The sequence below is a fragment of the Ammospiza caudacuta genome, chromosome 22 (genome assembly GCF_027887145.1).
Source record: "Ammospiza caudacuta isolate bAmmCau1 chromosome 22, bAmmCau1.pri, whole genome shotgun sequence".
Taxonomy (NCBI): domain Eukaryota; kingdom Metazoa; phylum Chordata; class Aves; order Passeriformes; family Passerellidae; genus Ammospiza; species Ammospiza caudacuta.
This window is the reverse complement of record NC_080614.1, coordinates 9,370,755-9,394,308: the sequence shown is the minus strand read 5'-3', so window position 1 is coordinate 9,394,308 and position 23,554 is coordinate 9,370,755. Positions and strand designations below refer to the sequence as shown.

The 23,554-nt window shown below is 46.7% G+C and overlaps 1 protein-coding gene across 3 annotated transcripts; it reads right to left on the bottom strand.

Moving 5' to 3' along the window:
• Positions 1-1,848: 1,848 nt before the first annotated feature.
• On the bottom strand, positions 1,849-23,045 carry CTNNBIP1 (catenin beta interacting protein 1). Of its 3 annotated transcripts, none has more exons than XM_058818740.1 (5): positions 22,812-23,045; positions 12,688-12,777; positions 10,096-10,217; positions 9,576-9,666; positions 1,849-3,803 (listed from the first exon to the last, which is right to left on the bottom strand). In XM_058818740.1, the coding sequence occupies exons 3-5, from the start codon at positions 10,189-10,191 to the stop codon at positions 3,745-3,747; spliced, it is 246 nt and encodes an 81-aa protein (XP_058674723.1). In that variant the 5' UTR covers positions 10,192-10,217; positions 12,688-12,777; positions 22,812-23,045; the 3' UTR covers positions 1,849-3,744. The 3 variants fall into 3 exon arrangements, with proteins under 3 accessions (XP_058674723.1, XP_058674724.1, XP_058674722.1); XM_058818741.1 differs by having other exon boundaries at positions 22,655-22,845; XM_058818739.1 differs by lacking the exon at positions 22,812-23,045 and adding an exon at positions 16,306-16,324.
• Between the last annotated feature and the right edge of the window lie 509 nt (positions 23,046-23,554).

Here is a 23,554-nt window from a genome sequence, read left to right as displayed (position 1 = left end):
TTGTCTTTGCATGGGAACCTACCTCGGTGTGGCAGGGAACAGATCCAACCTCCTACCTTGGTAAGCAGCAACAATGCTCCTCCCTGCTAACAGCACTCTGATATCTGTAAAACTCTAACTCAGAACTGCTCTGCAGCTTCAATGGAGCTTCCTAAACGCCCTTTTTTAGCCTCCAAGCTTTGGAACACTTTGTTTGTGATGGTAACAGTGAGGAAAAGATGCTACTCACTAGGGACTTCCTTTGTGCAGACTGAATAGACCTCGAGATTCCTTAAACTTCCAGAAACTGTTCTTCCTGCACTCTTGGTTTCTGCTGGTGCCAGTGCCCTGCAGCCTTTTTGCTGCCACAGCTCTGCCACAGTTCTTGAGGAGGCAAGAGACCAAAAAGAAAGCTGAAGGACTGATCTTAAATGACTCCAAATCACATATTCCTCTCTACCAGTGCACTCAGTGTATTTCATAAATAATTTCTAACATATTTTATACATTTAGTTCAAAGCTTTTAACTTCCAGCCTTTATTTTTCCCTTTTGCAGTGCAGAACACTGGTAACCTCAGGCATGGCACTGTTCTATTCTTGTAAGGGATTCTCAATAGCCACAGGAATTTATCCCACACATGATGCCCATGTCTCATTTAGACAATCTCTGCTATAGGTGATGCGTCTCTCTACTTCATGGGCCATTAAATCTTCAGCCTTTAACAGAACTAATGAGGCTGCTGGTGAATTAGAAAACAGACTTTATGGAACTGAAACAGATGTAATGGTCAAGCATTAGAAACTCTCACACAGGCCATGGAGGATACAACTGCTAGTAACTGCTTACCTTAGGTAGGAACAAAAAATCTCAAAAGACTTTTAAATTTATTTAGCGATCCAAGCTTCTTTCAGGCGGTATCTCCTTCCAAAGTGTTGCTGTGCCTCCAGCTCCCAGGTTCTGCTACTCCAGGGTTTATTTTAAGACCTGGGAGAATCAGACTCAAGGCCTGTGAGAATGGTGGAGCCCCATTTTCATTCACAACAGGCCATGCCAGACACAATGAGCTTCCAACTGCAGCACCTGCTGCCCACCTGGGCAGGGAGGAGGGTGGGACTCAGCTCTGAATCTTCTCCTCAAGCTCTGCAAAACACAGTGTGTTGTGAGAGGCAGATGAGCAGCCTGGCAGTGAAAGTACAACAGCACATTTGGAATCTCTAAAGGAACATTTCTCCCCAAAAGACCACCCAAAGAGTGTGTGCTTTTCTTGGAAGATGCCTCCAAAGCTTTTCCACTCCCTTTCTGAATGCCTTAAGCACTATATGGTGGATAATTGGACTACAAAGCCTTTTCTAGTTACAAACATATTTCAAATTAGATCTGTGCTCAACTCTGGCCTCTGAACATTTGATTTCCTGGTTTCATTGGTAATGGTTTACTTGAGAAGGCAAAAGCACAACAGCAAAGTTAGAGAAATCTGTACAAACAATAAACAAGACCCCCATGCTGATGCCCTGTCTCTTCCTCAAAGGTGAAGCCAGGTGTTTTTCATTTGGCAGCTAAGCAGTGTAATAATCAATATGAAACAAGAGTAGATATTAAAAACTGCATTTTCCCCCCTGCCCAAGAGTTACATTTTCAGTGAGAAGATCAAACCACACAAAAGCTCAACCCACTTTGCTTATTGAAAAGCCTTAGCTGCTGAGGAGTGCCCTGGATGGCCAGGGAGGATCAGTGTCAGTGCCAGCCCAGAGCAGCCAGAGTCACAGGAGCCCCCCAGTTAACACTGTGAGAGCTCCCCCCTCTGCACCAAATTCACATCAAATGCTTCTCAGGCAACCAAGTCAAAATCTAGAGAATCCTTTGGGCTCATTCCTGGTTTATTTTAATAAAGAAATTTCTTATCTGGCCCCAACAAAAAGGGGTAAAAGATTTACTTTCACATAGAACTTTACAAAGCTGCAACTGAATCAAAAGGAGCATTTTCATAAATAGATGTACAGTTGCTCTCATTACACAGTATTTATTTGCTCAAGATAATTTCTTCCTTGTGCTCACAAGTCTGTTCTTCCTTTTGCAGACAGTCCATGGTTTCTCTCCAGCTTTTCCCCCATTTGAGACCACAACAGCATCCTGTCAGCAGAATTTCTGGTCATGTTGTCACAGTTAGATTCTAGAATTGTCACTGTAAATAATTAACAACCATAGGAAAAGAACCAGAAACAGGTAAATTGAGTTCAGGTTTAATAGATTCTGAAACATCTTGAAGTCAGTGCAACCCACAGCAAAATCCAGAAGTTTTGTAAAAACCACCTGCACACATGAGAGAGAATGAAGCGCTTGGTTTTAGGCAGCAGTGCCGGAGACTCTGTGCAGATTCCTGAACAGTCAGTGCACCTCAGGAATTCCACTGCAGCTTTTCCAGCCTGTCGAGGTCTGTGTGTGTTCTAAGGCCCTGCAGCTGCAGAGAGTGAAGCTGAGGGTGTCCCTGTACCCTCAGTGCTGGACAGCCTGAAGCAGCACTGCTGCCTCCTGAGCAGTGCCCCAGGAGCTGCTGCTATCCTGGCACCCAGAGAATTCCCCTCTCACCAAACAGCTGCAAGGAGGGAAACCATGTACAACTTTTCAAGTGACTAGAAACTTCAGTCTATCAAAGCCCAGTGCAAGCTGGATTTAAGTTAATGATCGTTAATTGTTCCTAACGTGAGAGCTACTCTTGTGCAGCAGTTAAAGGGTTAAGGTGGAACTCTGCAGTATTTTAAACCAGTTCACATATTCTCTATGTGTACAAATTTGGCAAATTCAAGTCACAGCCTCAGATCTCATTCTTGCAACTCCTGCAGAACATCTCCAGGGAAGCAGAGAGAAGCCCTGGGCAGGCAGGAGTGCCAGGGCTGGGGCACAGCCCCCGTGCCCACCAGGGCTGGGCATCCTCGGCCTCCAGCCTGGCCAGGTGGACTTCCTGAGCCAAATCTGCTTTGACACATGCTCCCAAAAGAGCTCCAGGCCATGGAGCAGCTGAGTATGGAAAAACTGATTGCATCAGAAACACTGCAGCCAAAAGGAAATCAAACCATGACTTCAAAGCCAATCAAAAAACCAAAACAACCCCCCAAAAGCAAGCGTTTATATGTGTGTAGAGGTAATAAATATTGCAAAGCACATTTGTCTTTTCCCCCGAAGTCAATAAGTATAAAGAAATAACCAATGCACCAAAACATCAGCTTCCTGCAATGAAAACGTTGGAGTCAGCAAAATACCTGCAAGCCAACTGAAGGGAAAGCTTTTGCATTGTCACCCAATCACAAGTTGCTTCCAGTTCTATGCAGCCAAATCAAACCCTCTTCAAATTCACAACTTTGACCTAAATAAGCACCACAGCATGAAAAGCTTCTTTAGAAGTAGGATGTCAAGAGACTTTGTTTAAAATATAAAATAAAACGTGAGATAAAAGGTTTCCATTGGTCAAGTTTGAAAAATTGCCTTCCTTTATCCAACCACAGCCTGTCCCTTTGAGCCAACCAAAAGCACACCTTTGGGTTTGTCCTTAATGAACACAGCCCAGCTGAGTTGCAAAATCTGATAGGAACAGATGGCTGTGAGATGCATTCTGAGGGTTGGGCAAAGGGAAACAACATTACAAAGGAGAAGGAATACCAAGGAACAATTAGGGTGGGCAGAGGAACTTATTAATGCTCAGCCATCCTCCTCTATCTTCAGGAATCTCACTGTCCTCTCCAGTTCTGTGTCGTTCAGGTGTCCTGTAGTTACTGTCTTCTGTCTTCTGTCTCTGACCTGGAAAATGCCATCACAACATCCTCAGCACCTGCAACAACAATGGATACAGGAAATCTGTGCCATAATTACTTCCTTTAAAGAGCAGTACCCTAAGTGTCATTCTAAACATCCACACAACCAACAGGAAAGGAAATGACAAACCAGGGAATGCCAAACCACCACCACTGCCCGTCCCAGCAGGTAACTGCTCAGCTCCACAGAATCCTCTTCCAGGGCTTTACAAAGCTCAAATTCAGCTCAGATGGAGCACCAGCATGCAAAATTCCTCCAGTCTTTCACCTGAAGCATATCAACAAGCAAATCTCAGTTTTGTGCCCCAAGCAACTTCTGCCCATACACCTGCACACAAGGTAAAGAGGACTAACAAAAATGCCTCATCTGATCTCATTATATGAATTCCATTTTTCAGTTATCTAATCTGCTCTTCAGTTGCAATATAGCAGGAAAAGTGGCCAAAATGGTAAATTTCAATTCCTCTTGCTAATGTCCTTAAAAGCTAAATCAGTGCTCCTGAAATGCAACTGCACTTACTTTTATACACTTCACAATTTATTTGTTATATGTACTTGAAAGAAGAAATATTAAGGACCAAGCAGTAGTAGTTTGTTTTTCATATGTAGGGCCCTTATCTTATATAAAACTACATCAAAAACTGCTCTGATGCACCCTCTTGCCAGCATTCAGAAGCCCTGCAGTCATCTCCCTTTTCATCTCCTGCACAAACTGTTTCTTCCTTGATCAAAACATAAATGATATATAGCACCAGGATCCAGCTCAGAATTAACAAGCTGCCTTGTTGGTTTTAAAACACGCAAGAACTACCAGCCCCTGAAGAAAAACAAGGATTTCACTTGCAAGGATGGTGACAAAGCCTTGGATGCTGGGGGGGCTGCAGCAGGAGGAGGCCAGGGCAGCTGCAGCAGCACCTCCAGCAGCAACTGAAGGGGCAGGAGCAGCTGGAAACACCTGGCAAGCACAGAGCCTCACCCAGCACAGCATCAGCTCCACTCCTTCACAGACCTGATGTTCTCCTGGGCTCTCCCTTTCCCAGGGTCTCAATGGAACAGAATTCCTGCAGGTTTCCTTGCCATCCCAGGCAGGAAAGGAGGCTGCATCCCAGATAACCCCAGAGCTCTGTGCTCCTGCCTGCCCAAGCAGGAACCTCCCAGAGGCCACTGAGGGCACCTGGCCACATCTGGAGATGTCCCCCAGCAAGAGAACCTGGGTGACATTTGTCTAGAAAAAGCTCATGCACGTTTCCCAGCATGAAAGCAGGTTTTGTTCCAGCCCTGCCCTATAACCCAAACCACCCAGAGCCAAAGGAAACCAAGCTAATGAGGCTGCTCATGAAGCAGCTCTCCAGTGCCCCTGCACAGACACAAACACTGCCAGAGAACAGAGCTGGGCCTTCTGTGTCTCAGGGAAAGCAGGGACCCAGCAACCTGAGCTGCTCCTGCAGCCCCACTTGGCTCCCACAACGGATGTTTTCCGAATAATCAAGTAAAGTAATGTAAAAAGCAGAGCACAGGTTATGAAGTTAAGCTGCACATGGCCAAGAGGCTGTGACTGAGACAATGGGATGTGAACCACGTCTGCTTGGAGCACATCCTTCACTGAGCTCTGCACTTCCAGCAATTAATGCACAGAACAATGACAAAGGCACACTTTCACCTGACCTGCATCTGTACACGCAGCTGTCCCTTTTCTGGGCACACATTTCTGCCCTGAAATAGAGACTCACAACCTTCCCAGTGAAATACTCCTTATCTGTTATGAGCAAAGCATTAATTGCCACCAACCTTTAGACATTCAGATACTTCTCTCTCTGTGTCTGCCTCACGCTTTCTCACCCTTGTTCTTCCTACAAATTAACAATAATTAACAGGTGGACTTATGTCCTATCTTAGAAAATAATAGTGACAATCTTACCCCACTAACTTCCAAAAAATCCCACTGAGATTATGTTCCAGTTGCAGCTGGTTGAATTGCTGAATTTAGAGTTATTTTACACCTCTTGTTCCTCAGTCTTAGCAAGCCAGGATGAGCTGAAGGTCAAATGCCTTTACTGCAGGGCACTGCAGCCTGAGCTCAGTGTGCCCCTGCTCCCTGCCCACCCCCATGGCAGAAAGCTTCCCCAGGGGGCTGATGCCAGAGCCAGGACCTGGCACAGAGCACGAACCCAGCAGGGTAAGGCTGCATTGAAACCTCACCACCTCAACACCAGAGATGCTCACACCTCCAACAGCTGCTGTTCCCAAGTGCTCTGTGAATGAGAAATAGATTCATACACCTGATTTGCTTGTAGTCACCTGCAGAATTAATTAAACCCCAAAAGCATTTAGAGATCAGAAGGTTTAGCCTGTTGGGAATTTCTAAAGGCTGCCAAAATTAAAAAAAGAAATTCTTCACTTCACACAAGATCTTTGCATACATCCATTTCTTCAACCACCTTCCAGCAACAATCTTCTAAACATTAACTCTTCCCTGGAATTCCCAGCATTAGCATCCCAGGCTGGCATTCTAAAAATACCCCATGCACTGCTGAGAGCAGCAGCACGCTGAAACAAGCCCTGTGCTCAACAGAGTAAAAGGGCACTGAGCAGAGCTGGGTCTCCATTCTCCAGCAGCACCTGCCAGGCCATGGGCAGGCTCCCCTGAGCCCCTCGAGCAGCCTGGGGGGGTTCTGGTGCCCCACACCAGGGAACAGCCTCACCCGGGCAGGCCGTGTCTGCAGCTCAGCCCTGCCCTCCCCACGGGAGCAGCTTCCTCCAGAACAGCACCGCACTCCTGTTGCTATAGGAACACCAGAGCTGCAGTCACCAAGGGCTCAGCACAACTCCCATCCCCTGCTTCCTCCCTGCACTGCTGCCGTTGCCAGAGCAGAGCCTGCAGCCAGCCCAGCCTTGGAAATGCAGGGAGCTGGGGAACAGGGAACATGGGGCCGATGCAGGAGATGCTTCTGCGCACAGAACTGCCTGAGAGGCATTTTGCTTGCACTCAAAAATATGTGAGAAAGCCTGAATTTCATCAAGTGTGAGCCGTGTTAGCTCTTGCTGCAATGCAGGCAATACCAGTGTGTGAACATCCCAAAACAGCTCAGGATTACATCCCCTCTCCAGCACACACACTGGTTGAACTGAGATGCCTCAGGGTTCCTCAGTTATTCTTGGAGCCATAAAAACAAACAACAAACACTCCACAGATGTCAGCTAAAGAGCTCCCAGAGTAAAGAAAAACACCCTGGACTTTGCATTTTCATATAGGTGTTAACAATGATTGAAAAATAAAATTACATTAATATTATACTCAATTACCATATCTCCTCTTCCAATAAAAATAAGGATAAACTGAAGAGGAGTCTTAGCCTTCAGGCTTGATTAAAAATTACAGAGATATTCCAAGATGCTTCTTGATCCAAATTATCTTCCATTGCTGGATCCTTAGACAACAAACAGAGTCTCAAGGAGGAGCTTTAAATGTCAGAGATTTTGGCATTAGCAGTGGCTCATGGAGGGTTTATGGCACAATTCAGCAGGGAGAGCAAAAACTCCTTCCTTAGTGCACTGCCACATCCTGACACCATGGACACAGAGGGTCCCTGTGGGCAAACAAAGGGGCTCAGACAGAGCCACAGAGCCTGCCCAGGAACCACAGCAGGGACACCAGAGGGACAGCACAGCAGGGACAAGCTCAGAACTCCACCCCATCCATCCTCTGCACTCTTACCAAGGAGACCCCACAAACCAAAACAAGCTCCTGGAAGGGGAGCCAGGCTGCAGCCCTTGAAGGGACACACAGAAAGCTGCAGGTCCATGACAAAGCTCTCAGAGTGCTCAGGCCAATGATGATGTCACTCTGGTTTTTGGGACAAAACGGGGATGTGAAGTTACCTTTGTGTCTTTTGTGCCTGCTGGAGGAAAATGGCTCTAAAGATACATCAGGGACACGTCAGGCTCAGAGCAACCTGTCCTGCTCTGGAACAAAAGGCTCTGAAATCCACTGAAGTGCTAAGTTGGTGTAAGTTACTCCCTAAATAACACCTCTTTTTGTTGTTGTGTAAGACAAGCTGCACAAAGGAAAAAAGAAATCCTCCAGAGGAGATTTAATGAAAACAGAAAAGCAGGGAAGAAAATTCCTTTAAGCAATCTTGGAGCAACAGAACGGGGAGTGTGTGGACTTGCAGGGCTGTTCCAGCACCAGGCAATGCCATCTAGTGGAGATGGGATCTCCTCCCTTAGGGTGGCACATCCCACGCCCATGCCATGGTATTCCAGCTCCCAGGAATTCCACACCCAGCCCTTCCTGTTTCTCTGACCCAGGATGTGGCAGAGGGCACAGGCAGCAGCAAGCAAGGAGCATTATCATTACTGACTGTGAGAAACTGGAGAGATTTCTAAGCAAATCAAAGTCCTGAGCAATAAATTATTGTTGCTTCTGTCTGTGGAGCACACTACAGCTTCAGCACCACTGTAGGAAGTATCTGTGTCCCCTGGCTGGGCTTCTGATTTTATCACTTTTCTTTGCCAAAGTGCAGGTAACTCAGCTTTGATTTCACTGGGAAAAATGTAACTTTGAAGGATAATGCTGAAAAATGCCAACTGCAGCTAAGTCTCTCTCACCTGAACGTGTCTACCTCAGTTTTTGACAAGAAACAAGAAAATTCTCACTTTAGACTGGCAGAAAAGTTGTGTATTTTGGCTCAGAATTCCTCAAGCATATCCACCTCCACCAGCCCCAAGCTATGCAAGGAATGAGCACAGCAGCAAGTTTGTGCAGGTTGTGTTTGTAATGGATTTCTGGATGTCTCAGATCTACACTAAATTTCTGCTCAGATCTTTCTGGCACGAGTCTTACAATGCTCCTTCCATTCCAAACTGCACCTTATGAACGTGACCTGGCACCAGGGCTGTGCAGGGGAGGGAGAGCAATCCAGTGACAAACATTCAGGCCCAGAAGAGATGGGTGAACCCAGAGCAGCTCCACACAACTGTTTACCAACACTTCTGCACAGAATTAACACAGCCAGCACATCCCAGCCTGCAGGATGGGTTTCAGCACGTGGCAAACACTGCTGGAAGTCCAGGAGGCTGCAGGGGGGGTTTGCTGAGGCTGCTGCCCAGGGGAAGCAGCTCCAGGGCAGAGGGAGGGCACAGGGGGCACTGGGCAGTACTCACCCTGGTCAATGGAGTGCTGGGGCAGCTGGGGGGCACTGGGGGAGCACAGGGGGGCACTGGGCAGCACAGGGGGCACTGCGGGCACTCACCCTGGTCGATGGAGTGCTGGGGCAGCTGGGGGACACTGGGGGAGCACAGGGGCACTGGGCAGCACAGGGGGCACTGGGCAGCACTCACCCTGGTCGATGGAGTGCTGGGGCAGCTGGGGGACACTGGGGGAGCACAGGGGGGCACTGGGCAGCACAGGGGGCACAGGGCAGCACAGGGGGGCACTGGGCAGCACAGGGGCACTGGGCAGCACTGGGGGCACTGGGCAGCACTCACCCTGGTCGATGGAGTGCTGGGGCAGCTGGCTCAGCTGGGGGACACAGGGGGGCACTGGGCAGCACTGGGGGCACTGGGGGCACAGGGCAGCACTCACCCTGGTCGATGGAGTGCTGGGGCAGCTGGGGGGCACTGGGCAGCACAGGGGGGCACTGGGCAGCACTGAGGGCACTGGGCAGCACTGGGGGCACAGGGCAGCACTCACCCTGGTCGATGGAGTGCTGGGGCAGCTGGCTCAGCTGGGGGACACTGGGGGACACTGGGCAGCACTGGGGGCACTGGGGGCACAGGGCAGCACTCACCCTGGTCGATGGAGTGCTGGGGCAGCTGGCTCAGCTGGCTGTTCACCACCCCCGCGTACGTGCGCAGGAACTCCTCCTCGCTGGCCGTCAGCTGCGGGCACGGAGGGGACACAGGTGACACCTGAGCCCCCAGCACAGCACAACCCACCCCAGCAGGGACAGAGACCACAGCACCTGTGCTCTGCTCCTCACCACCTGCACCACCCCTCGCTTGTGCACGGCAGCCTAATGGGACATCGTGAACCCGTGGGCAGGTTCAGTGCCACCTTAAAACAGCTGCTTCACTCGGCTCCTTCTCCAGTAATGAAGAACTTGAAATCATTTATCTACGTATGGTAATTCCAGGCATCACAAGTCTTGTAATATTTAAGCAAAAATCAATTGTGTTTAAATGATAACAGTTAAATTCAGGATGGCTCAAACAATTCAGCATTAAAAGCAGACCATCACCTGCCCATCTCAACAAGCACTACCCCAGTTAGTCCAAAGTGGTCTGAAAACCCTGTGAGGAGAATCTTACGTTTGATCCCATCTTCCTGAGCATGAGCAGCACTCTCACTTTCTGCTGAATGTACATCTCCTCCGGACTCTTCCCGGGGACGCCCTCACGGTTCATTCCCCTCCTGCCAGCTCCTGGATTTCCTGCAGATACAAAATCAGAAAACTAGAATAGGCAATGGGGTCTAACAGGAAATAGAGGAAAAGTTTAATTTCCAAAATACCTGTTTTCCACCAGTGGAATATCCTGGGGGAGCAAGGAATCACATCCTTCCCCAGAGAAAATGTCAGTAGCTAAACTGGGCCTTACACATCCAACTGAAACATTCACAGAGGCTCATGCTCACATCCCCACAGCTCATTATCTGTGGTTATGTTACTGCTTGAGCAGAAAAGGAATTGTAAGAAATAGATGAAAGAACCACCCTGACAGAGCAGTCCGTGGTTTGGGGTTTTTTCCATAAATAAGCATAAGCAGAATGAAAACAGGATGCAGAATGCACAGCCATCAAGCCCACAATGGCTAAACAAAAGCTGTGTGAAATCTAAACACTTAAGTCTTCCTCCTCTTTTTCTTTTTTCCTTTATATTTCATAGAAAAAGGCCACTGCGTTACTGTAAAGATTACTAAAATTTATGAAATGGTTTTGGAGAGAAAGCAGAACTAAGAGGAGCAGGGAAAGAGTATCATTTAAAAGCTGAGTTTTTGCTTCTTATTTTAATAAAAACAATTATGTTCTGGAATAAACAGACTGTGCTATCCAAATTCTATAGCACAAAGGATGATTATTATATGAGTATCTGGTAATTATTCAAGTTCCACAACAGGGTGTTCACTATGACAAAAAAACCCCAACTTTTCACTCCCAGAACTGGGTCTGGTCCTGCTCCAGCCTATAAATGTGATTTCCTGACCCCCATTAATGAAGGGAACACACGACACAAGGCCTGCATAGGGAAGGCTGATCCCAGCAGGTTCAAACAGTTTTCCCAGTAATGTTCTCCTGCAGTCATTACCAACCTCTCCTCTCACTTCATTTCCATTATTACTTTTAAGGGAAAGTAATCTGGGCGTGGAAACCGTTTAAAATTACACAGAGGCCCTCCTGAGTGAGTCAGAAGTAATGCAAACTTGAGCAGCAGCTGCTGGGACAGGCTTTGCCACCCACACTACTGAGCATGGAGATAACAGCAGGAACAAGTGAGAAAGATCCATCACCAGCCCTCCCTGAACACGTTTCAGTGGGAAGAGCTGCATGGAGCTGATTTGCTGTAGATGGCTCTGCCTGGAACCCTGCAGCCTGTGCATGTGCAAGGTGGTGACTGTTGGGGCTTTTTATACAGCCAGCAAACTGCTCTCTGAAGGGGGAATTAAACAAACCCATCATTTTGCCTAGTGTCAGCTCAAGTAAGTAAATTGGATTATGCTACTGGGTTTATTCTCCACAGTGCAATTTACTGAGTGCTAACAAGTGATGCCAATAGTAAGGCAATGGACAAAATAAGATAGTGGGCAAGAGACATTAAGTTACACACATCCAGAGACTGATAAAAGAATAAACATTGATCAAGATATCCAACCAGTCTGAAAGGTTGGGACTGGTTCTTAATATTGTAAATACTTTTCAAAAAACATTGTACTTGAAAAGGGAAGCTGCTGTACTGGTAACCAATCAACCTAGGAAAGAAAAATCACAAGAAAAACTGAAATGCAGTAAGACATCTATTGTTTAAAAATGAAACAGAATGGATGGGATATCAGTAGGTGGCACCATCCACAAGCACCAAGAAAATGCCACAGCTGCCCCCATGCAAACGAGGAGGACCCCACTTCAGCACTGCTCTGCACATCAGGCATTACCAGACCTGGTTTGGTCACTATTCATTGTTTTCCACCATAATTATCTTCCAGTTGTTTATTAATTTTCCAGCTTTAAAAAGGGGTGATGGGAATTCCTATCCAAGCCTGGCTCTTCTGAAGTAACCTTCAGCCAAGATGGGTTTGTCACAAAGCCACCTACTGAACAGGAAGGATAAAATCCTAAAGCCTGCCCATTCAGTGAATGCTTCACACAATTAGGAAGCAGCATGGGGGAAAAAAAGCACCCAGTATGGCTCAAAAATATGCACAGAGAGGAAAACTAAGCTTTCAGAGCACCAGCACTTTGCTCTCCCCACACCACACAACCACCCTGCCAGCACAGCTCTTCCTACTCGATGACATTGAAGTGGAAAGACAAAGGTCTTAAAGCAGCACTCAGATCCCAGCATGAGAAATGGGAACATATCTCTGTTTTCTTGTTACATAAAGTTTTCAGAAGACACTGTTTAGGATGACAACATTACCCAGCATATGCTACATGAGAAAATTTCCAAACCCACATAGAAAGCTGGTCCATGCCCAGATGACAGCATGATCCACATTTGCAAATGAAGGACCGAAAAATCTTTTCAAAACACTTATCAGCTTAGTTCTCTCCAGAAAGATGCATTAATATGCTACACATTATGAAATGCTCCTTAAGCAGCATTTCCCTGCCCCCACAAATCTCTCTGGCTCATGGATGAGTGGTCACTCATGAGTGGTCCCATCCCCAACCAACAAAACACATACCTGCTTCTAAAAACCACAGGAGATCAGATAATCCACGTGTGCTGTCCCGACCAGCGACTGGAGATGGGAAAAATGTATGAGGAAACTGCCCTGTGAAAACAAATGAGCAAAGAATTACAGAACATACTCAGCTGAAGCCCAGAAAGATCCTTAATTCAATACACCTTCACTCCCAGCCTGCTTTAGATTCAAAATTCAAAAAACGGCACAATTGTCTGGAGCTGTTAAACATAAGAACCTTTTTATGTGTAAAGTTTTTTACAATCAAGCCATTCTTCAGCTGCAAGATTTCCACCCTGGCCATGCCAATGGCATTCCCAATCACTTGAGAATGAATTGCATTCAAGCTTTGCATTCTCTAGGCAGCTTTCAGCACAAAACCCAGCTGATAGAAGCAATGGGATCTCAGCTGAATCTCTGGGAATTGAGTGCCTGGCACTGCAGGAGGAGAGGCCAAAGGCTGGTGAAGCCATTGAGAATGCACTTTCTATATCAGATCTGGAGCTGGTCTCTCCAGGTGAGGGTGAGGCAGATGTGCAGAGCCAACAGGGAAGTTTGGGCTGCCTGTGCTCACCTCTGGCAGCAGAATGTGGATCTACTCCCCAGGGCCACTTTTCCATTCCTTTCTCACAAAAAAGAGTGACCCCTGCATTTCAAGAGCTGCGGTGTCAGTCAGGAATGACTGAATTCTTCACTAAACTCTGTTAAAAGAATAAATGCTTCAAGCCTGTCCTGCTGCATCCGACACACTGCAAATGGACATAATTGGGTCACCTAATTCTCCCTTGTTTGCCAGGCACAGGCAACGAAATTTAGTTCTCATTACTTTCAAGATGACTCACATGACAGAATAATAAACAACAAAGATCTATATATTAGAGCCAACCGTGCCAGCCCAGCTTTGCCAAGGAATAGTGTGAGTCTGAGAACACCCCTCCCCTTGCCCAGCAGGACAGAAATGTGCACTGCAGGCCAGCACTTCCCTCCCCACAGCCTGCAGAGGGCTGGGTGAGGATCCCAGGCATTCCCCCAGCCCAGCCAGGCCCTCCATGAGGACGGGCAGAGCCAGGAACGCCTGGCATGCCCATCTGTGTCCCTCCAGAGCCCCTCCGGGGCTGGGCAGAGGCTGGGCACCCCTGGCACACCGAGCACAGGCAGAGGCTTCCCACTCAGCCCTGTGGATTGAAGCTGCAGGTCTGGCAGGGCAGGAAGTCAGAGAGCAGAGGAGAGCAGACATGGGTTTGGAACGGGCAGGTGGAGGAGGGACTTTACACCTAAAAACACCCGGGCTGCTTTGCAAGGATGTTGCCCAAGTAACGTAACAGCTAAGTACTGCCAATTTTCCCACTTCCAATCTCCTCACCTCTCCTCATTGCTCCTTGTTCTGAAAACTCTCTAATGAAAACAAAATATGTTTCTTCCCAAAATGAATTAAAAGACCACAGTGGCTTTCTCTTCAATCACTGACCCCAGATACAACAGTACATAATAAAAAAATACTGTAACTGCAGTTAGTCTTCCCTTTTATTCTTCTTTCCTAGCTAGGTTTAGAACATCAGCTATTGGGGTTTCACTTCAAAAAAATGCAGACAGGAGAAATCTGTACTCAGTTTAACTTGTCTGTTTTACCAACAGATGGAAACAGCTCCTCAGGAAACTCAAGCCTCACCAGCAAGAACTGTTTTGACTGAACGCCCTCAGAAGATTCCACACAGCAACTGAAAATTACAGATTTGTAACTGCATTTCCTTCACTTCCACCTACACTGGTATGAATTCAAACCCTGGAAGGGACTTTCTGCTGGACAATGTCACAGGTAAGTTGATAATTAGGAACTCACAAATTCTTCTGACTCCCCTCCTGTCACCTTTTTAAATAAACAAACAAAAATTTCACATCTCAACAGAAAAATAGACATGCTAAAAAAATGCATCTTTATAAATTTTGCATAAAGAAAGTTACTTAAGCATCCCATTCAGTTTTAAAGCCATGCTTATTTAATGCAACGAGAAAGCAACATGAGCTGTAGTCCTCTGTAATGCTGAAATTCCTAATGACCACATTTTACTGGAATGGGAAAACACAAAGTGCAACTGAGGAATCTGCACAGCCTAAATTAAGGGGGACAAAAATAAAAAGGCAGTAAGCTGTTGGAAAATGTAGTATTTTACATATTCAGTCTTAATAATTTAGGGTACTTAGAGCAGCCATCTGGCAAGTTCTTTAAAGCCTAAGTCACAGCTGACTACCTCTTTAACATCTTGCAGCATTTCCAGTTATAGCCAAAGGAAACCCAACAGGAGTTAGTTCAGCTACAATTTATTTTTTTGTTGAATCTGACTGGTTCTGTTGAAGGCAGTGAAAACCCTCAATTAATGGGAAAGGATTATAAAGCTCAGCTGAGGAGTTATGGTGAATAAACCCGAGCCCTGCGGGTTCCCTTTGCTCCACACAGGTGGAGTTCAGAGCAGCAGGAAGGGTCCCTTTGACTCTCTGATATCATTATCAAGGTTAAGCCATCCCCTCTGCAGTGCCACCACCAAGCACTTCAGCGCTTCAGCACGGTCCTACTGGGAAGCTTGGAAGTGCAAGGGGATCCTGCCCCTAATTTAAGCCTTGTTAATTTTCAAATGACATTTTTCAGAGAACAGTTAAGAGCCCAAAAAACCTTCCAAGCTGGAGCCTGAAACCTGAAGTCAGGAACCAGTGTGCAAAAACCCTGCTACAAATTTTCCTCTAATTCACTCTGACTCATGACCTTCAGTCACAGGCAGCTGGAGACTGGATTAATTCCCATCTCCAGAGGGATACAATGAAGAATTCATAACAGCTACCTATTTATAGGTGAACAGTATGAACTGAAATATTTAATACGTGTTTTTTTTGTCTTCCTTTCTATGCTCAGTGCTACCTTTTAGCTGACTTCAGAATCTGAACCCAGTGTCAGATTTAGGTCAATTTACTGCTGGAACTCCCAGATGTGGTAGGTTCACATCTCTTAAATGTTAGATTTAAATTTTTAACGAGACACTACAGGCCTCCTCCTTGAAGGAGGACAGGAAACAGCCCCAAACACGGCCATTTATTCATGAAACATTTATGAACACAAGCAGGGGGTTTTCTCCCCAGTGCTGGAACACCTCTCAGAGCTTCAAAATGGGCTTCAAAAGTACCAGTGAAGTGCATTCCACAGAGCTTCCCAATATACCAAAACAGTTCTTACATCAATGCTCAAGCTGACTTAGAAAATAAATTTAAAAAATCCTACTATCATAACCACCACTTTAATGAAATTAAAATTTGCCTCCTGACCTTCAGGCACGCACAAACCAGACAATTTCCCCCCCTTGTCTCAAGGACAAGACACTCTCACATCTCACACAGTTAAAAGAGGCAGCACAGGGTTTTAGGTAGTTCACGTCAGTCAACTTGAAGCCTCTGAAATTAAACGTAGTAACAGCAACAAAACCTGAAAGAAAGCCTTTCATTTCACAAAGGTATTCACACTTCAAAGATGAATGTGTCAAAAATTCTTAAAAAAGCGACAGCACTTTATAAAGAGCAGTTTATACACAAATTGCACCCCAGTCCAAGAGACAATTCCAATATTTTACTCACAATCGTCCCCAACAGCTGCAAGGACAATGCTGCTCCTGTCCCAACCATGGGCTCTTCTCCTATTTAAAACAAAGCTACAAATCTTCTAGGCAGGAAATTAGGCACTAATGATAGATAGCCAATGATTTAATTACCAGGTATCCCACTGAAGAATTACTGCTAAAAAGTGTTCAGCATCCATCATTAAAATAGAACATCAGAGCCAAAATTTGTATGGATTTATCTGTAAATATTTTATTTCAGGAACAGAAAATTTCTGGAGAAGATTTCAGTGCCACTTCTGGAGTGACCAACTTCTCCCACCCCACACACACAGTGCTGGGTGCATTTAACCTGAAATGGCAGAGACACACGTGGTGGCACAGAAAGGCCCTCTCCCCTGTGTGTGTACATATATTTACACATTTTTTATATATGTATTTATAGGCATTTCTCTGGTACTTATCTAAACAGGATCTACAGACAGCCAGGTATTAGTGAGAGCCCTCACTGTGCTGCCCTGTAATTTTTACTGACATCTGACCATCACTATTGCCAGGTCACAGCCATTTCACACTGCAAATGCCTATAAATCTGTTATTGTAGAAAGATTATGGCCAACAAGATTTTTTAAAAGCAATTAAAATGTGAGCTGTTATTAGGTTGGTGACTCGTTAGCATTTTAGTATTTTGCAATAGTGTATCAGAGTACATTGTTAGGACCAGAGACTCTCAGATTAATAGTTCTTTACTAGCAAAATTGCGAAACCATTGGACAGCAAAATTAAACAGTGTTCTGGCCTCATACATCAATAAAATCTGCTGTAAAATGTGACAAACACGGCCCCTTATGTCTCCCAGTTATCTTGCCTCTTTAGGAAAAAAAAACCAAAATTCTGTGCTGCTTTCCCCATGGATGCTCTGAATAATGAAAAAGAGCAAAGAAGAGGTTTCAGGTCTGAATCAAGGTTTAATTTTCAAATCCATTTAAAGGGATCTATTATTAATAGCTCTTGCTGTGAGTTGAACTAAGAATTAATGGCTCTTTGTCTAATAAGGCCACATGCCTCCATCATGTCTGTGGTACCAAGCAGAACACAAACTCTGCCTCCTCAGTGCCCCCTGAGCAGCAGCAGAGCTCCTGGAGAATTTGGGACTTTTGCTCCTAAGACCTTCATCAAACAATAATGCACAAGGCTTTTCCTGGATAGTGTTCCATAGGCTGGTCTCAGTAGAGTATGCCAAGTATGCCAGCTTCTCTCTTCTCTGAAGGACTTACTAGAAACAAAAAGCACAAGAGGAGGATTTTTGTTCCTTCCTTAGGTCACCAAACAAGGCTGTGCTGCAAAGATACCTGATGGACAGAGGAGGGAGGAAGGAAAAAAGTCCTTGTCAGTTTTAAGAGAGTTGAAAACAAATCCCTGATTACACACCAGTTTTACCATGAACATCTTCCTTTCCCTGTGTTTTGGCCAAGTGGGCTTGCAAGGAAGGAAACCTTGCCTTCAAGAGACTTCGAATTTCTCAGGAAAATGGATGCAATTTCCTTCCTGCCTAGCCACCGTTCTGAATGTTACCTTAACTCCACGAGCTGTGGCACAAAGCTGCAGGAGGTGAGCGGTGTGAGAGCTGCAGAGTCCCCTCAGCACCGAACAAACCCAGGGACTGCAGGGCCTGGGGCTTCAGCGAGCCCCCGTCGGTTCTGGGACTCAGCAATTCCTGAGCGCAGGGGAAGGACACAACACACGTGTCAAAGGCAACCACATGCAAAAACACTAATTTAGATTACTCAAACTGCAATACATAATGATGGCAACAACAGGAGTTAGCCCAGAGACCATTCACAACAGAGCTGATCCTCACACAAGTTAAAAGCACCGCAAGACCCCAGGAGCAGGACTGCACCCAGCCACCACCACTTTAAGGCAGAATGGGCCAAGAGAATGACTGGAAAAGCAGGCAGATTTCTGCCAAACCACAAGCACAGTTAGGTATACCTCTGTTATGGTTAGCTGCTCAACAAAAGGCAGGAGCTGACAGCAATTACATCTGAAACTGCAGCTACCAAGAGCAGTGAAATGAACCCATGGAAAATAAAGGGCCAAACTGCAGCGCCTCACACGTGCTGTTTCACACACAGTACTTCATTTAAAGATTAAAATGTGTTTTGTAAAACTGACTGAACTAAGAATCTGGACAGTGAAACAGAATGGTTGCAGTTCGATGTGAACTGTGAAAGGCTTATTTTACCAAGTTCATTGTAGCTGCTGACCAAGACCTCAGCAAGAAAAGTTCTGTTTAGCAAAACCTGATGTTTCTGACCTCTGAAGTTAAGCAAAACCTTTCACGAATTCCACATAAACCTACGAGTATTATTTGGCATCTACAGACATTCCTGAAAAAAGGCAGCTAAGAAGACGTGAATGCTCCTATTTTTCTCAATTTGGCATCAACTCTTGAAGTTAATTATATTGTAAGTGTTATTGCTGATTGGTTTTGCATAAACATTCAGTTAACTGTGTTTATCTTGAAGTCTGATATTGCCTCCCCCGACCAACCGAGCAAGCTGCCAAGGCACAAAGAAATTTCCAGTTTCCCACATAAGATCCAACACACTCAAAGTTAGGAAACTCCATTAAAATTACATTAAAATGGCAACAGGCACCAGAGATCCCTGCAGCTGCACTACCCCCTCCTCAGTTTTACAAAAAGCCTTCCTTCAGTAGTTTAGCTGAAGTTGTTTCAGGATTTATATTCCTCCTTTACAGCAATTCTGCTGTAAAAATTTAGGTCACATTTCCTTTAAGGGTGCACGTCCATGTGTACTTATTTAAAGCTCAAGGAAATTAATTAAAAGCTTCTCACTGACTTCACTGTGCATTGAATCAGGACCTGGATGAGTTCAGAGGCAAAACAATTACACTTTAATTAAACATCTCCACCTTCATGTGAAGTAGTCAACTAATTTTATGGAAGGATAAACTGAGTCAGAAGGTTTCTGAGCTTGGTCATGGTCATAAACAGAGCTGATTACCTAAGTTGTTTCCATATATTTTAGTTGCCCTTATAACACAGAGAAAATGGACTTGGTGAAAAATCAAATAAATTCCTGGTCTGGGTATTTGCATAGAATAAAACAGAATGTCCTGAGACAAGTGGAATGGTTGTACAAATTTACTGACTCCACCTCTGTTCCCCAATCAGTAGCTCATTTAGTCACAGGAATTCCAATAATGCAAGAAGTTGAAATTATTAGAGGGTTTTTTTGAGATTTTTAGGCTGTCTTGTTTGTTTTTAAATATCATGACTAATTATATCTATATTATTTTTGAAAACAGAAATAGGCTTGGCAGATTTGATACTTGTAAAACCTTGGATGTATTTACTGAAAAGCAAGAAGTATGACTCCACTTTCTGAATTCAGACTGACATTTAAACCCTACAGAAGCTCTGTAGGGTTCTGTCAGATCACCAGCAGTGAGCAGAAACAAGAATGAGCTTTCCTCACTTTTTCGAGTATTTGTTATATAATGCTTCCTCAACACTAAGGCTGAAAATAAACCTGAGAGTCAGGAGAGTGTTCTCCTCATTCTAGTACTAACTAATGGGTTTTGGTTAATTTGCTGATCTTTGATGTCTTCTCACCTCTAGTTCTGCTCCCTGTGCTCCATCTGCACTCTCGTGGCAATGGAAGCTCATGGACAGGGCACAGCTCTTCAAAGGGAAAAAGAGCTGTAAGAGTTCTCCATTCTCAGAGATACAACACTGAACAAAGTGGTTTGGGGGTTTTTTCCCAAATGAAGTTACTTGGTAAAAAGTTTTCAGCACATTTCAAAACCATTTACTTATAATTTCTCCCTCATACGTAGAAGTAAGACCATTGAATTACCAACACTGGATGTGGAATAGGTGACAATGTTTTCATTCCAATAATTTATATCTTTGGTGCACATCACCATCAAAACTGGGACTGGTCACACAATAGCTTTAGCCCAGAACATAAACATTTGGCACATTTGGCAGGATTGCAATTTTCCCAATCACTTCTGCACTACACACCCCATGGTGCGGTGCAGCTGTAGCAGCTGCCTCTGTCCTTGCTGCATTTCAGCAGGAAACCCAATCTGATCACAGCCTGCACAGTTTTGCCTGTGCATGTATAGGAATATTTCTGATACCAAATCCTTTGGTTTTGGAAAAAATTCTCCTGGAAGTTTCTCCCAGCATCTCCAACAGCAGCCCCCCAAAGCCTATTGCCGTTCTGTGCACAGCACTTGGGTGGATGTTTGATGCTTCAAACTAGGTCAGATGCTCAGGAGGGTGCTTTGTTGTCAACAACCAACTTAGGAACTGAAAGACTTGGTAAAAAACATAAATGTTTGTGTTGGTTACAGACGACAAATATTTTGGAGAGGAAAATCTTCTATTAAACACATATAAATAGATCTAATTCTGACAAGCTGTTTCCCAGGCAAAGCATCAACCTTGAACAGCTTAACCACATCAGGCACTTTTAGGTGTTAGCTCTGTTTGCCCATATGCAACTGCAGGATGATTTTTAATTTTTGGCAGCAGATATGTATCACAGTCATTGTTAGCAGTTACAAAATCTAGGTTTTGTTTCCGTTCACTTCTGGTTTTGTTTAGAAAACAACACAAATTGTTTTGGAAACATCTCCCTCCTCTTGCAAAGTGAAGCACTCTCAAACCCTGGATGGGGACAAGGATGGAGGGGAGCAGAAGGAGACACAGCTACAGATTTCCATAAACCTGGGATTCAGAACTGGCTTTCCCAAACACTGCACAGGATGTTCTGTCAGTGACAGGAGCAATAACTGATTTGCTCAGACAGGGCCAGGGGCTCCTGCTCACTGTGAGCCACAGCCCTGCTGATGGCACAGGGACTGGCACAGGGACCCCTGCCAGCCCAGGGATGCTTTCCCTGCTCAAGATTTCACTGCACCTCAAGAGGAATCCTGAAAGCACTCTTCTGCCCTGACTAACTTTTCCATAACTTGTTGCAAGGCTTACAATGAACTAAAAGAGAAAATTGCTTTAAAGCAGATTTGGGTCCAACCCATTACCAATTAAGCTTTTCATAAATGGCCTTTGCTCCTGCATTTGTTCAGTCCTTCTTCAGAGATTTATTATTTCTATGTACCACATCAACTAAGACAGCACACAGATCCCCAACAACTCTAAATTACACTGAGGGAGCTGCCAGTTTCTCCCATGATGCCAAAGATACAATAACTGATGATGCCTTTTCAGCTGAGGGCAAAGTGAAGCAACAGAAATGCATCTAAAGTACACCTGTCACCATTTTCCAAATTAATCTGTTTGTAAGGCTAAAGTGGCTTGTAGCTTGGTAAGAAAACCAGCCTGTATTTTCTGTATGCTCTCTCACCTTGAATACCTGTACTTTCAGAATAAACCCCACTGAAGTACATGTTTAGCCTCATATTTACAGCACTTACATAGAGGTTCTCCTTCAGCAGGCTATTTCACATCACACATGAGCTCCAAAAATAAGCAAGGCCAAAAGAAATTGAAAGTCTGTGAGTTCAGAAGCCAAAAAATAAATACAGTAGAATTTTGTAAATGTATTTAAAAACACGTTCTTAAATACTCTCTAATCATGCCTCTCACCATACTGGAGCCAGCTTAGACCAGGACTGTGAACCAGCACACCTAACTTGCCTCCAATGGTGTTTTGATTCTTTTTTTAAATCCTCACATCTGCAGAATGTCTCATGCTCATCTCACAGAGCATCAAAGCTCGTCCCGTTCAACATGCCAAGATGAGGAATGGACAAATAAAAGATGATATACAACAGAGCAAAATATTCTCTTCTTGAAGAGAAAGCAAACCCGAGTCTGTGAGGCAAACATGCCCTGATGAAGCACATCTGGATGCTGAGCAGAAACGAGGATCACGTCTCATCTGTCTCTGATACATTCTGATCCGGAGGATGATGCTGTCCCTCTCTCACGTATCTTCCCAACAGGTAAAAAACTAACGCGTGCCAACAAACACCGCCCATGTACACTGAAAGTTACCGAGTGCTGCCTCAGAGGCTGCGGAAACCCAGTTTTTAGCCGAGGCAGGATTACCCCGAGGGAAGCCCTTCAGCAACCACTGTCCGAGAGGCGTTTGTGCAGCGAGGGCCGGGATGCCGAGAGCACGGCGGGCGCAGGGGCTGCCCGGCGCTGGGTGGCACCTGCCGTCCGCCCCCCCGGTACACCCCGGGCAGCTCCGGGCACCGCTCCGGCTGCCACCGCAGCGCGGCCATGCCCGGGGTGGGACCCCGGAACGGGCGCCTGGTGACGCAGGGGGTGATGGCAGAAATGAGACCGGCACCTCCCGTACCTGCGCCGCGGGGCCAGGGCCTGCCAGCGGAGCGGGGAGCGGGGAGGCCCGGCCGGCGGAGCGGAGCCGGCCCGCAGCGGAGCGGAGCGGAGCGGAGCGGAGCCGGCCCGGGCCAGCGCCTTTGTTCGCGGCCGCGCACAAAGGGCACCGCGCTCACCTGGTGCGGGGCCCGCGGCCCCGGCGCTCCGGCGGCTCGGGCGGCGGCGGGGCGCGCTCGGCACGGGCGGGCGAGAGCAGCGGAGCGGAGCCGAGCGGAGCCGCCTCCTCCTCCTCCTCCGTCGTGACTCACCGCGGCGGCCCGAGGGAGGTGCCTGGGCGGCTCCGGGGGAGGGACCCGCCGCGTCCCGGCGCCCAGGGCAGCGGCGGCGCCGCAGGCAGCACCCGAGAGCCGGCCGGGAGGAAGGGGCGGGGACGCGGGGCAGGGCCGGGGAAGGGGCAGCGCCGGGGAAGGGCCGGGCAAGGGGCGGGCAGGCCGGGCAAGGGGCAGCGCCGGGGAAGGGCCGGGCAAGGGGCAGCGCCGGGGAAGGGCCGGGCAAGGGGCAGCGCCGGGGAAGGGCCGGGCAAGGGGCAGCCCCGGGCAGGCCGGGCAAGGGGCGGGCAGGCCGGGCCCCGCCGCGGGACTGCTCAGCCAGGACAGCCCGGCACGCACTCACCTGAGCAGCATCCCCTGGAGGAACGCGGTGCCGAGGTCCCGGCGCTCCTGCTGTCCCTCCCGGTCCGGGGCTGCCGCGCTCGGGCCGCCCAGATCCATCCCAGCGGGGCGCGGGGCTCAGTAACGCTGCGCTAAGAAAGTTAAAGACACTGCAACATCCAGTATAGCTTGAGCTAATTCAGCCAATACAGAAAATGCCAGCCTCCAACTAGAATGAGTGGTCATTTGGTCATTGAAGCACTCAAAAA

What these genes read in the sequence shown, in the direction of transcription:
- CTNNBIP1 (XM_058818740.1), bottom strand. Translation starts at nt 10,191, where the DNA reads ATGAACCGTGAGGGCGTCCCCGGGAAGAGTCCGGAGGAGATGTACATT. An exon ending in TCAGGAAGATGGGATCAAAC is followed by an intron (nt 9,667 to 10,095) that starts GTAAGATTCTCC and finishes CCGTGCCCGCAG; the next exon opens with CTGACGGCCAGCGAGGAGGA. An exon ending in CCAGCACTCCATCGACCAGG is followed by an intron (nt 3,804 to 9,575) that starts GTGAGTGCTGCC and finishes TTGTTGTTGCAG; the next exon opens with GTGCTGAGGATGTTGTGATG.